The 15,000-nt window shown below is 43.2% G+C and overlaps 1 protein-coding gene across 2 annotated transcripts in view; it reads left to right on the forward strand.

The window, feature by feature from the left end:
• The window catches only part of PROX1 (prospero homeobox 1), a 45,480-nt gene that overhangs the window by 19,957 nt on the left and 10,523 nt on the right, over nt 1-15,000 (forward strand). For both annotated transcript variants that reach the window (XM_072332278.1, XM_072332279.1), the window contains exon 4: nt 196-390. In XM_072332278.1, the coding sequence (XP_072188379.1) occupies nt 196-390 (195 nt within the window). The remainder of the gene's footprint in view (nt 1-195; nt 391-15,000) is intronic.

A 15,000-nucleotide genomic window follows, 5' to 3' on the forward strand; every position in this document is an offset into this window, starting at 1 on the left:
TTTTTGGCCACGCACATTTTCCTCTCACCAGAGACTTGCACCATTCACCCGCTGCCTCCTTCCCCCGCACTGGAAGCACAGGCACATGAGCTTAGGAGGTGGAGGGAAGGGGCGGGCTGTGTGCTTTGTGAAAGGAGTAAGGCTGGGGGAAAGAATGTCACTGCTCTTACCCTTCTTACTGTTTAAATTCAACAGTTCAACAGATGCATTACCTCTCAGCTCATCAAGTGGTTTAGCAATTTCCGTGAGTTTTACTACATTCAGATGGAGAAGTACGCACGGCAAGCCATCAACGATGGGGTCACGAGCACGGAGGAGCTGTCTATAACCAGAGACTGTGAGCTGTACAGGGCCCTGAACATGCACTACAATAAAGCGAATGACTTTGAGGTAGGCACTCGTCTTCGTTTCTGCGTGTGTGGGTTGTGCTTTGGGGCAGGTAGCACTTCATGGTGGCACCTTCCAGTGGTGGGAAGAGCTGTCTGCATCTCCCAGGGTGCTAATTTGTCACGTTAGCTGTGGTTGTTGGAGACTTAGGCCTCCTAGGAATTGGCAAAGGATGAAAGTTTTCACTTTCTGGCTAAGTTTCTTAGGATTTTTGAAGTTTTGGGACTATAGAGAGAGCAGTCACCCTGTTGCTCGAATTTCAGGGCTCCTAACTATCAAATGCTCCACAGCATTGCAGTCTGGCAGGGGACTCTGGAGGCCACCTGGTCCAAACTCTGCTCACATGGGGACACCCAGAATGGGCTGCCCAGAATAAAACAATTGCTTGAACTAAATGTGCTGTTTTCCCTCATGATGGTTTGGTGACTTTAATGAAGACCATGGTGGAGGACAGCAGTGTGTATGGTGCAGGCCTTCAAGAGACAATGGGAGTGTAAATGCAAGGGGAAGCTCATGGTCAGGGACAGTGGGAAAGTGGTGGTAGAGCATGTTTTATTATTGTTGGGTTTCGTCTGCACCTGTCACTCATTGGTAAGTTGAGTAATGAGCCGTGTCCTGTAGCAGAAACAGCATTTGTTGGCATACGATGGGTAGATCCCAGCCTAAAATAGTTCAGTTTTTGTTTTTGTTTTTAATCAGGGTCAATTTTTACAGCACTTAAGTTCAGGTAATGCAAAAAAGGCTCTAAGCAAAGGCTCGCTCAGCTCAGCCTCTTATAGGAGAGAAGCTGTATGGACAGGACAGGAGAAGAAAGGGATGCAGAGGATGTTCCCTGTGTATCTGCCATTTGCCACAGCTGGAAATACCAGATTTATGCCCCATCATCTGAAGGGATCAGTCCGAGCTCTCTTTATGCCAGGACGTAAAAGGAAGATGCAGGAAAAGAAAGGGAAACATGCAAAGGGATAAGAGTTGCTAGCTTTTCTTCTGTCAAAATGTTCTTAAACTCCCTTGGGCTTTTCCTCTTTTTCATTGCAATTGTAATCCCATTTGCAGAACATAGATTGAAATGCTCTTTGCTCTCAAAAATTCTTGGTCCTTTACAATTTCAGACGTTTCTGCTTTTCAAAACATTTGCTGTAATGTTAATTTTAACAGGTAGCTTCAGTGAAGAAGCATAGGGATCAAAGAGGTGTTTTCAGGGAGATAAGAAAATGCAAGTCTTATTTGTTCAGTGCTACCAGTGGTGGCTGCCTCCTTGGTAAATGGGTCTGACTGTTGGTGGGAAAGGAGCTCCTTGCTTCTTTCCCCAGTGCTGGAGGAAATGGCCTTCAGACATCTTACAAAAGACAGTGATTTGCAGATCTTTTCACAAAGCCTTTTCTGTGTTATTTGAGATAATGAGAATTTCTCAGAGGTTCAGTTCTTGGTTTTGCAGTGAAAATCCAGCAGTTATGAGATCATTAAACTGTATGGTGCAGTTTTTAGTGTAGCCTATGCAACTTTTGCCAATAAATGCCTAGCCCCTCCCCCACAAGCTGCAAACCAAAAATGACAAGTACTGTAATGTTGAAATTGGATCCAAAGGGATTTAGCAAACTGAGCATTTGCCATATTTAGTGTCATCAAAGTTCCTTCCTCCCATACTTCGGTGATGCATTGCTGATCTTCTGATTAGTCTGATAGACTGTTTCTCTTAAATAACTTACTCTCCCCTTCCTAAGCCCCCCTCCTTTTCTCATCTTGGGCAAAATTCATGCATATACTTAAATATGCCTAAACTGACAAGTAGGAAAAATAAAAATAAAAATAAATAAAGCTAAAATGTGCATTTGGTCCATATCTGGCTGTGTCATTGATTTACTTAGGAATCTGTGACACTGTGTCTCGTTCCCCATGCACTGAAACTGACAGCTCTAAGCAAAGTCAAATAAGATGTTTAACAAACCACAGACCCTATCATTTGTGGCCTTGCCATTGTACCCTCGTGGCTGTAAGCCAGAGCCAAATACACCACCTCCTCCTGCCACACAACTCTGCCTGTGTTTGTGTGTGCACGTATGTGTACATGTGTGTAGCTGTTTTCACATTTCTCTTTCAAACTTGCTATGCAGTTTGCTGGAAAAATCAGTGCTGAATGTAGCTGCACACAATAATTCTAAACCAAGTTTTGAAAGCTGGAAAAACAATTCATTTTTTATTTTTTATTTTTTCCTGTGAAATACCTGGGGTATTTCTGCCAGGGAGGGAGAAGGTGGGTTGTACTGATGAATGAAAGCCACAAATGTCAGTGCCCCAGCACAAGTGCAGAAGTTGGTCAGAAAGAGGGGACAGCTTGCTGTGCCACTTGATATCTGTCTCGTCTGTGATGTTCCCATAGGCTCCTGAATACCAGCTGCAATAATTAAAGTCAGGTATTGTTGCTATGCATCACAACAGCAAATAAATAAATAAATAAATAAATAATTCTAAATGGTTCTGTAGCTCTCTTATACAATCTTTCTTAAAAGATATGATCATAGCTCACAGTTATGAATGTGACAAAATGGTTTCAAGTATGGGAGATACCATGCTGTAAGTTTAAATTAAAATATGGTTAGAAAATTATTTATTTAGTTAAAACAAGCAAAAGAAATTGGCCTGAATACAACAGCTGGATTTCAGCCTTGCTTTGGCTCCTGCTCCTCCATCACTTTTGCTCCCTGATGTTTTTTTTAGTTACCGTTATTCTCCATGTATTAACATCCCTGCAAAATACCCTGGTCCTTTTTCTTGTACTTGTTGAACAAGTCAGGCTGAGCTCTGAAGTTCCAGGCTCCTAAGCCTATGCCTGGCACTTTATTTGATGCCTTCCCACCTTCTCTGTGCACTCGCCACGCTCCTCTGCATAGCTGCCAGATGTAAGCCCGCTGTAGCATGGAGTGTACCCACTTTTGCAGATGTGATTACTGAGATTGATCATGATAGCAAAACATCTGCCAAGCTGTGCTATTTTCACAAGGATTTGGGTACAGTAAGGTCTGACAGGGCTACTGTTTCTTGGTCCTGGCACATGTCATCATCTAGAAGAGGGAAGACCATTTTTAGGAAGTTTGCTCTACTTTTGCCAGTGGAGAGCCATGCTGGTGGAAAAGAACCTCATCAAGGCCAGTTGTGCTGATGTCTTAGTGAAACATACTTAGTGCACTTTGAGTTAGTCCCGTAAATGTCTGTGAGATTATGTAAAACAATTCAAACACCACCACCTATAAAGTTCAAGTAATAACCCTGTCACATAAGTGCCCTGCAAACCCTTGAGAGGAACATTGGCTGCCAGCAATTTCAGAAGCGATGATGGTTTTAGGCCATTTCCATTTTGGGATGCTCAACTGGAGATCTGTTAATGAGAGCCACTTTGTCAGGAGGTCCTCAACGGTCCATTTTCTGACAATGATGTGTGCCCAGTTCTGCATCCAAAAATTAAAACATCCTAAATTAGTGAAAATTCTGGCCACTCATGTGATTATTTTAGGAACCTGTGTCACACGCACAGAATCAAACTGAATGTTTGAGGTTGGAAGGGACCTCTGGAGATCATCAGGTCCAATTCCCTTCTCAAGTGTCCTTTCCCAGTTGCATCATCAGGATTCATCTCAGTCTGAACTGGAGCTCATCAGGAGGAGAGTTAAAGCTTTCTAACCTGATTCTGGTCTAAACTGAGGCCTTGTATATGTGTTTTTTGCTTTATGAAGGCACTGTAAAGGAAAATTTATAACCACCCTAATGCTCCTTTACACAACTTGAGCAGCGTAAAGTGGTCTCAAGAGAAGTGAAAATCAAGTCAATAACTGCTAACTTCCCTCTCTGAGCTTGCATGCTTTTCCTCTACAGAGTGGAGCGGCAGTCTGAGCACTTGTAATGGGACCAGAAGTGGGCCCAGGCTGATGGGACAGTTGTTTATTTTAGTATTACACTCCTCGCATTTTTTTCCTCAGCTGTATACTTCCTCATTCAAGGGCTTTATTGTTGTAGTGTTTCAACATCGTTCTCCACATTCTTAAAGAAAAAGTCAGAATGCTTCTCTCGTGCAGTCTGCAGCAAGGAGAATAAAGCTGAATCTGCAGTTTAAGAATAGCAAACATAACTGTCCTGATACCCGCAAAGAAAAAAATGAGACATCCATCTCTAGATGGAACTTCTTTCTCACTTAAAAAATCTTGCTGTCAGGAAATTTAATTGATGCCCTCAGGTCTTTTTCCTTTTATGTTGTGTTGTTTTGTTTTGTTTTCTAAATTTCGAGGAGGCTTTCTTGTGAAACAGCAAAGCTTTCCTTGAAAACTGCGCAGGAATCGGAGCCGATTTGTAAACTGAGTAAGAAAAGCCATGGCTTTCAGTAGCGGGATTGTGCCGTGCACGTATCAATTAATGCTGCTTAATCAGTTTCTGCAGTTGGTGGAACTGCAGCTTGTAGTTGGAAGCTATTAGGGAGGGAATCACAGGAGGAATACTGTTGCAGGACTAGGCTCGTTTTTTATGTTTGTGTCCTCTGGATTCAAGGTGTTTGTATAATGAAGTTGGCACATTGATATATGATCTATTTTTTAATGTCATTACAATTTTAGTTCCCTCTGCCTTTTTGTCATTGGGTTACATTTAAGCACAGCAAGATCAACTTTAAACTTCCTTACTCAACAGCTTTATTAGTTATAACGTACCGTGACCTTTCTCAACATTCTTAAAGAAAAAGATACAGTGTAATGTCACTTTACTTTGCTTATTGTTCTTTGTTGTGGTGAACAAAGCATTTTCTACAGTGGCTATAGCACATAATTATACAGCTTTCAATAGCGGTGTCTTGGCACATATCAAAGTTCAGAAGAGCCTTTAGAAAAAAAAAGATGTTTTGTGGCAGCCTAGGGAGGGTCTCATCTTTCCTTCAGAAAATAGTTCAAGGCTCTTCTGTCAAGCTTCCCTACTTAGAGCTTTTTCTCCTCCTGCTTCATAAAGTTTAAAGGGGATTCAGTGGAGTTCTATGATCTATTTCCTTTGAAAGATTGTTCCTTTGCACAGAGAAGTCCTTTGACTTCAAGAGTTCACAGATTCATGTCTTTAGGTATCATATGTCTGACCTTATCAGTTACTCTATTTAATGTAGGAGAAAAAGTCTCAACTCTTTGTGTTTGTCTGTTTTGCCTCTGTGAAATGATTTGGTGAAAAGACCATCCTTTTTAACACACCACTGAGAGGCCGTTTCTGACTGTAACCTACCCTGTGGCTCTTCTGAAAAAAAAAAAAAAAAAAAAAAAAAAATTGTCCTTGTGTTTTGTGTATGGATGATTTCACAGTGAGAATAGAATTATACAAGGACAGGCACACATTAAAAAAAAAAAAAAAAAAAAAAATCTTTTGCTCTCTTTTCCTAAATGATCTATTGGCTATTTTGGTGGCTGCTACTCTGGTTCCCCAACAGGCACGACCATTTAACAAACACAGAGATAGCGGCTGGAGTGCTGGGCCAGCAGTAGGTTTTCCCTTGCTTCGACCTACCCCAAAGGCCTTCATAATTAATTGTCCTTCAGAGATGAGGAAAGTTCAGAGACAGTGTGTGTAGCGATGTCTATTGTCTGACATTCAGTTCTCCTTCCCTCAGCTCTTTTTCTTCGTTCCACAAAGGGTTATCAATAGGAGCAGGGAGCAAGCTCTCTTCTAACAGCTGCTGGTGGTGGCGGTGCTGTCTGCGGAAGGTATCATTGTGTTCAGCCATCTATGGATTAAATGGCTGCAAAAGTTCTAACAACCTTTTCAAACGGGCGTGTTTATTTCATCTGGATTACACAGACCTATTTAGCTAATTAAAAACTTTCTCAGAACCCCTTCTCTTTTATGTGGAGGGGAAAAAAAAAAGGCAACTGCTGTCATTATGAAGAAGGGCTGCCGTGAAACTTTGGTAAATAAATGAAAAATTCGATCAGTCCGCTTTGATTGAAATGCGCCAAATAAGCATTTAGTTTGTCTGTTGAGTTGTTCTGTGCTTTTGTTTGGTTTTGGGTTGGTTTTTTTTTTACTATTATTTTTAATCTTAGGAAAAAGAAGGGGGCACAGTAGAAAAAGCATAAAAGAAAACATCGGTGTAAGCTGTAACAGAAACAAACACTTGACAATAGAAAAAAACTGCCAGGGTTCATCCTGCCTCTGCTCGTAACATCAAAGTGCAAAGAAGCCGGAGTTGGCTAAACAGATTATTAATACTGTTGCACCTTCTGCAATTCATAGACTTCTCTGTGGCGTAATTATTAAACTTCACATAAAACAGGATAAAATTATATACGTGCTTCCTTGTTTCCCCTGGTGGTACGCTATACAAAGATACGATGCGGTTAGTAGATATGCAAGAAGTACAGTCAAATTAGGGCTGTTTATTTACGATCATTATGTTACTGCTCCAATTAATTGGGCGAAGCCAAAAAAGACAAATACAATCATTCTTCCACTGAGCAGTTTTACTAGCAAATTAAGGAGGTTTTAATATTTTTTTTAGTCTTAAAAAAAAGTATTAAAGTAGGACTCCACGTCAGACCTTTACCTGTATTCCTCATAAATGCATCACTTTGCCATGAAAAGGGATAATCACGTAGAACATTTTCTGGGCTCCATCTCGCTTCCTTAATGTTATGAAGGAGTGCTCAACAATCAAGATCAATTATTGCACGATTAAGTTATTAGGCCTGGCATTTGGAAACAGGTTTTCTGTATTTAAGAAGAAATCGCATACAAAGTAGATGCAGCTAATACAGTAATGCAAAAAAAGATCATAAAAAATTAAAGTTATTCTTATGAATCTTTCATTAGAAGCAATGAAAAGGGACACTGGTGAAGCCAAGTGCTTTGTTCTTCTGAGCTCCTCTTGGAGGGCCCGATCCTGCAAACCATTACGTGCCTGAGTGTTCCTTCTGCCAGCGTCCTGGTGGCGCCTGCAGCGAGTCCCCTCCTCTGTCACCGTTTGCCCAGGCAGGCCCGTGGCGAAGGGCGGGCTGCTTTGCTTCAGCAAACAGATGCTCCCTCTAAAAACGGGCAAAAAGTCCTGCAAAAAAACGTGCCGCCGAGTCACACAGCTGTACCGAGGCAGAAGCTTGCTTTTACGCAGGGAGAGCTGTTGGGAAACGATTTAAGGCTACTCAGAGCTTTTCAGATTACTCCCCACCGCAAATAACATGTTAAGTACTAAATTGCCCTAAGCGGTGTTTTATTACTGATCAATAAAATAGTAATCTTGTCTTTTAGCGTGGAAAAATATTTTAGTGGGATTTTTCCTGCTTTCGTTCCTGGATAACAGTAAACCAGAAAGCACAGCCACCGAAAAAAAGCCAAACCCATCCTTGTTTGTTTCTAATTTTGCTTTGGGGGAATACTAGGATTGTTCCAGCTGAATAGTGCAGGGTTTCTGTGCATGTGCCTGTGAGTGCATGGAGCGGCAGTGTGCTTTGCTTGGGTGAGGCTTTTTGTCTTGTCTTTCTGTTGTGTTTTTTTTGTTGTTGGTGGTGGTGGTGTTTGTTTCTTGTTTCTTTTTCTTTCTTTCTTTTTTCTCTTTTTTTTTTTAACAGTAATTTACTTGTACTCATCCTTACTGCCCCATCCTCTTCTCAAACAAAACAACCCCTTTTCCAAAAAACAAAAAACAAAACAAAAAAAAAACCCCGGACAAAAACAAAACAAAACAAAACTTGGCAAAGTCTTCCGATTCCTACTTGTCATTTCATTTTGCATTCAACAAGGGGTAGTGGGAATTGAAACGTCAACTGGAGATGGAGAAAAGCACCAATTTATCGTGCGCTAGCCTTGCACAATTCAAGATTTCTTTTGCTAGCTGCACACATTATCCCCAACCTCTCGCCACTCTCTTGTGGCAGTTGTGAGGAATGGCTGTTCCTTCCCGTGTGTGTACTGCAGGCCTCTAAAGACTCTTATTTATTCTCTCCCATGTCACCTTGTGTACAGTCTGGTCTGTGACACTGATGGTGATTATGTCATTATTTTGCTCTGGGGGCTTTGGCACATCTGCAGAGCTGATGCACATCTTCTTTGTTACGCTGGCATACGTCCCATATCGCAAATGCTTCATTAGCCTTACTGCCTGCCTCCTTGCCAGACAAGAATACCCAAATCCAAGCTTCTTTTTGCTCTGTTCTTTTGTGTCTGTGATGAGCCTTTATTCATCTTCCTAGTTCTTCCCTGTTTTCTATTTTTCTATGTAAAACTGATTTCCAGATGTCTGTCATTCTCCAAAAATCCATCCTGGATGAGGAGTGAGAAGCAAGGTGAATTTTAACCCACGTTATCCCTTGCTAGCACAAAGTCTTATCCATCTGAGCTTAAATCCTTTTAAATTCATCCTACACCAAAAGAATATGTGAGGCTATGCAGTTTCAGTGAGTAAGAACATTTTAAATCTCTGTGTTTGATAAAAAAGTAAAAAACAACCCAATACAAACATTATTTTTCTTACCAGCTAGTAAATTCTAGTTTTGATAATGGGTAACGGGTAGCATGCAAGCCGCTCATGCTTTTCTAGACTTTCCTCCTTTCTTGTAGACAATATAGCTAAATTTCTCATTCAGAACTTCTGGGGAAGCAGTGAAAGAAGAGGGTGTTCGCAAGACCCGATCGACCGACATTTCTTATATGCTGTGTGTTCTTGCTCCTTTTTCACATGAAAGGGCACAGAACGTTTTGTACTGTGAAAATTGAGGAAAATGTTTGATCTTCTAAACTTTATCGAAGCTCTTCTATATAACTATCATACCAGAGAGATCTGAAATAGTGGGTTAGCTACTAGCTTCATAAGATTTTTTCCATCCCATCCCACCCACCTCACCCTTTTTCTTCATGACACTGAGTTAAATTCTGGGCTGGATTCTCAGGTTTTGGTGTAAAACAGCTCCAGTAGTCATTGGAGCTAATTAATCCATGCCAACTGAAGAGCTGTCTTTTGTTGCATACAGTCAAGTGTGTGAATATCTGTTAAATGTCAATTGAATGAAAAAAAAAAAAAAAAGTTAAATTTGTTTGTTTAAAAAATAATAATAATAAATTGAATGCAGACCTGGATCTGGAGCCACAGAGCCATCCTGTCCATGGCTGTGGGGTGGAGGGAGGTGTTGTTTTTATTGTTGTAAGGGGCTCTTGCCAAAAGAGGAGGTCCCAGCAGATACCGTCTCAGTGTGGGGTCCGGGCTGTGTGACCGACTTTAACAGAAGTCATACAGATAGGATTTCCCATCCTGTAGGTTTTGAACAGGTCACCTTCAAGCAAAACACTACTTGCTTGATATCTTCAACGTATTTTAAAATGCACAAGAGTTAAGTTCTTGTAATATGAATGAAGGATTTTGTATAACCTTTGGAAGCCTTGGGAGAGATTTAGCAGCTTTACAACCTGTGCTATTTTCCTAATGCAGTGGGGACACTGTCTTAAGAGGTGTTTAAATCTGTAAAAGCAAAACATTCTGTCTGTGAGGAAGCAATGACAAAATATTGCAGAGGTCTGTGGGGAGTGTGTGGTCGTCACCTACACGAGATGGAGAGAAGCTGGGAGCCACGGCTCACTGTCATACTGAAGTTACGACAGTAATACAAGGACTGAAGTTAAGAAATGCTTTTCAGTCCAAGAGGGAGGGAGTCCTGGATTTCTCCCATAGCTACACAGGGCCCATCACTTGGCGTATTGATGAATTTTGCTGCGCAGAGAAAGAGTCCCACATTTTCCTGATGTGAGCGTGGGCGGGTGAGAGGAAGAGGCACAGCCAGAAGGGCCGACTGAAGTTAATCAGCATATCGGAGATGATTTCTCCCTGCAGATCTGGAAGGGGCAAGGTTCATCCTTCTTATCTACAGAGGGGGAAGTTACGCAGCCTGCTGCTGCCTCGTTTCACTGTGCCATCGGAGGGACTCAGGGACCGCCCCCAGGGGGACACGGTTTCAAGGTACAGGTAGAAATGTGCCTTCGGAACAATTTGTAGCTACACAGTAGTCCAGAACCACTCAGGGATGGGGCCTGGAAGTTGCTTCTGTGTGTAATGGGGAGGTTATGTGAAAAGCAGCAGAGCAGAAAGACTTAGGGGACTTAGGTGACTACAGTGGTGTAGACACGTAAATGTCTTTAACACAGTAGTCTATAGCTTTAGAAACTTTTTAGTGATAGAGAGGGGAAATCAACACTGAAAAGAAAAGCCCTCTGAGTGCCAAGTATCAGTGTTTAGGGAGAAGCTGAATGGCTTATCTCAAGCAACTGCAGAGAGGGCTGGCTCCATCAGGCTCAGGCTTGAGGTTATCTCATCCAGCGCTGTCTACAGCCGCACCATTTCCTTCCGCAAAGGCTAACGAGGAGTCAAACGATGGGGAGCTCAGTCCATCAGGACTGAGGACTTTGTCTCCCAGCTCAGTGTACTGACCGACCCTGGGTGGGCCCAGGACCGGAGCTCATAGTTGGATGCCTGCAACCTGGATGAGGCCGTGTGCAATTTCCACAAACCATGTGCAGTTTCCTTCCCCAGCCCCTACCCTCTGTCATGGGAGAGAGGAAAGGAAGTCTCCCAATGCCAGAGGGCATGCTTACCACCTTCATGCCACCCCCAACAGGACCCCAGTGACTGGCCATTTCCCTGCCAGACTGATTAACCACCACCTGCTTCCATCCCTGCCTCCCAGCCCCAGAACACACAATGCGAACAGGGAAAGGGCACTCTGGTAACTGCTGGGGCTTTGTCAGGGGCAGGCACAGAAGACAAAGGTGACTGCAGTGCAGAGAGGTAGGAAGAGCGAGCAAGAGCAAGCAACACTGATTACAGATGTTTACTCACTGCTATGACGTTTTTATATGTTACAAGATGTTCTTTAGATATATAAGCCTTTAATTGTTGCTTCTACTACAGTGTTAACAATTCGTCTTAGAGGCCAAATTCTGCTGAGCTTCAGAGAATCCTTACATACGACAAGCTCTGCAAAGCATCTCTATAGAGACCCATAGTCTAACCAGCAGTCACTGCCTGCCCTGCTCGGCAAGGAATTAAGCCATGAGAGCAGAGGCCATCCTCCTGGTGAAGGCTCTGCTCCTCACAGAGCAGGCTGTGCCTCCTGGTCCTTACAAGTCACACATCTAATCCCAGCAGGCTGCTATGAGCAAGAGGCCATGCCGTGAGCACCCTGCTGTCCTGCATCAAGGCCAGGCCTGAGTGGTCATCCTCGTGCTCACTTTCCTGGGCAGGTATTCTGTGGGTACCTGTATGCACTTCCTGCCAGAGTTTGGCAGCAGGGTATGTAATATGCCACTTGGCATCGTAGGCAGCCTCTGGCAGCAGATTGCGTTTCCCCATCGTGGGGCTGAGTTACAGTTAGACTATTGGGCGTATGAGTTTTATTTCTCCTTCACATTTTGAGTGAGACACCTTCTTGGGTGTGAAATTTCTGTGATCCTCCCTTCCACTCCCCAGTGTATATTAAACCCCCAACTATCACAAGCCAGAGGAGCCTTAGTGATTTTTCCATTCTGCAGCAGTGCCATTGGCAATGCAGTACGTTAAGGGCAATCAGAGTTTCCATTAGGAGCTTCTACATCTCATGCAGTTCTAATTTATCAGTAAGGCAGAAAAGGAGACTTGATAATCATCTCTCCAGTTAAATACTATCGATGATTTTTGAGTATGGGGAAAGGAGAGAACTGAACTGCAAGGTGCAAAAAGTCTAAATACATCGTAAAATGGAAAGTCTTTTATGTTAGACTTCTCAGGTCTCGTTACCAAGTTTTGTGCTTAAAATCTGGTGCTTTGAGGAGGTGGTGTTTACAGCAGACCGTAGCAGCGTTCCTGTTATGGATAGGAGCATGTTTGTTGCCTTAGCCATGGGCACAGCAGTTCCCACAGAAACCCTGCGGGGCAAGATGCCTTCTGTGCTGTGAGATGGGACAGAGGTCCAGGCTGGGGATGGGGAGCTTCAGCAAGCTGCCTCCTGCTGTATGGAGAGCCTGAACTGTACTTCCCATTCTTTATTTGTGGAAAAGCTTAATTGAAATGCAAGTGATTAAATCTAATGTATCGCATAGTATCCATTTTCACTGCACTACCACTTTCACTTCCTTGATATTATCAGACATCTCAGCAGCCCCACTGTCAATGCCCATTCTCCCTCCTTTATGTGAGCGTGGCAGAGGAGATAACAGTGAGCCAGTGGTAGATTAGTAGTGCCCCAAACCTCACATGAAGGATAAGACATCTCAGCTTTGTTTCAAACAAACGCTTTCAAAATACATTCTTAAATCATTTGAGGGCCACGTGTTTTCCAGCTTCTCACAAAGAGTGAACAAAAAACAGTAAATGCAGTAAGAAACCTTTATCTCTTTCCTAATTTTTCTCTTCTGAGCAGAACTCGGGCTAACACCTTTCCCACACGCCAGGATTGGCACTACAGTGTCACTGCTGTCCCACAGCAGTAGGCTCCTCATCCTGTGGCACTGAGGCTGGCAGACTCCTGGTCCATATTTTTCTCTTTCCAAAAAAATCTGTTTCTTAACAGACTCACGCAGCAAGAGACATAAGAGGAAGCCTGCAGGCACCAAACATGGTGGCACCAGAGGGCTGCTGTTGTAGTCAAGGGATCAGAGTACATGTAGCAGTGGGCAAACTGGCACCTGCTCCCTAGAATGGCTTTGGTAGAGTGCAAAGTGTGTTTACTGAAGTGTCCAATAGCTGAAGTATTTTTCACTTGTGTTTTTAAAATAAAAACATCCTTTCCAACTATTTCGCTCTCCTCATAAGTGATAATGGAAGAGGCATTAGCCTTTCCATCGTCTGAGCCAACCTATTTTTTTCTAAGAGGTGTCCAGGATGTTCAGCCAATTGAGTGATCTAATTAGCTGAAAATTGTTAATTTCCTTTACCTTATAAAGCACCTAACACAGAAACTGTTAAATAATGTTAAGTGTCAGACTTAAACTGAGAACATTGGGCCATATGCTGCCATGGCTTTCACGCCAAAAAGTGTAGCAACTTACTCCAAAACCTGCCTCCAAATTCTGTGTGGAAGCCAAAGCCTCCTGCTTGATATGCTGCCACACCAACTCGTGGCACTGAGACAGTCCCACGCAGCAGCTCACCATGTGTGTGATGGGAGGTGAAAGGCTGGGCAAAGGTGCAAGGAGCCGGGGCTCCAGTGAGGTATTGCATACACACTGCCCCTGAGAGCTTAGGAAAACAGGGCAGCTCTGGGCAGGGATATCCTGGAAACCATGGCACATGAGTGCCTGCAGCTGCAGATCGTGTGAATGCCTAGTCTGCAGAGGAATCAGTGAATGTGTAAGTAGACAGGGGAGAAGGAAGAGCTTCTAGCTCTTCAATAAAGGGAAGTTGACTAGCTCTTCAATAAAGGGGAGTTCACCAGCTCCCTGGGATGCACCTGAAGAAGTGTGTGGTCCCTGGTGTTAACAGCCACCCTGCAAGCCCACAGAAAAGGTGACTTCCTGTAGTAAGATGCCTTGATGTGTTACTTCTGGCTTGCCCCAAGAACTGACCTCTTACAGGACGTAGAGTCTGGGAAGGGCTTGCCCCCTAGTAGGTTTCCTACATGGCAGGCTGTGAGCACGTGTTTAGGGGCCTGCTTGGCCCCAAAGCCTACAGCCTTAAGTCTTCCTCATGTAAGAGGCTCAAGGTGATATGTGGATGATGTACATAGATTTTCTCAAGTGCCTTCTTTGAGAAGATTATGCCATGCCCCCAAAAGTCATCTTTTACTATGGATTTCATTTCCATCATCAGCTGAGGTCAGCGTACCCCTACTTTGGGGTATTTGTGAACATCCAGCTTATGCTTTGTATGAAGTTTTCTCAGCAAAAATATTTCCCCTGAATCATCTGCTGTTGCTGTACGTACACTGGTCTGGACTGCTGCATAAGCTGTTTGACCTAGAGCTACATATAGTGAGGTTGCTCCCCTTATCCCAGAGAGGTTCTCTGTCACTGGCTGTAATAGAGGTTATTTACTCCTCATCCTTGGGTTAGGAGGTTCCCAGCTGAGCCCCTCACTCCTGCCACATCCAGATCACCCAGCCAGAAGCACGGTCTGGCCTCCACCTCACCCCTTCGGCCTGTTTACCTCCCACCACCGTGACCTTGCTCTCTGCAATGTGAGCAGCCTTCACCAGCTGAAGACCTCTGATCCCAAAAGTCCACTAGAGATTTTGGCTTTCCTAGTTGGCAAGACGACTTGTTGCCCACCAGGTCAACATGAATAAAGATTTTTTAAATCCATGAAGTCCTGAAATTGCAAAAAAAAAAGAAAAAGAAAAAAAAAAAAAGAAAAAGCTGCCTCTCTCTGGATAATTTAACCTCTCTTGGCAGCCTGACATCTTGAGCTGACTGTGCTGCACTTGTTTATTTGTGCTCGTAATTAGGATAAAAAAAAATAAATCCAAACAGACATTCACCAAGAATTCTACTTTATATAAAATTTGAAAGTAAAATCAATCCTGACCCAATCTTATCATTTTTAAAGTATGTTTATCCAGCTTTGTGGTAGGAACAAGCAGACTGTTTGAAGGCCACATAGTTTTCAAACCTTGGTTGCAACACGCTACCCCGTTTTGAAACCGT

Source organism: Excalfactoria chinensis, chromosome 3, assembly GCF_039878825.1.
Source record: "Excalfactoria chinensis isolate bCotChi1 chromosome 3, bCotChi1.hap2, whole genome shotgun sequence".
Taxonomy (NCBI): Eukaryota; Metazoa; Chordata; class Aves; order Galliformes; family Phasianidae; genus Excalfactoria; species Excalfactoria chinensis.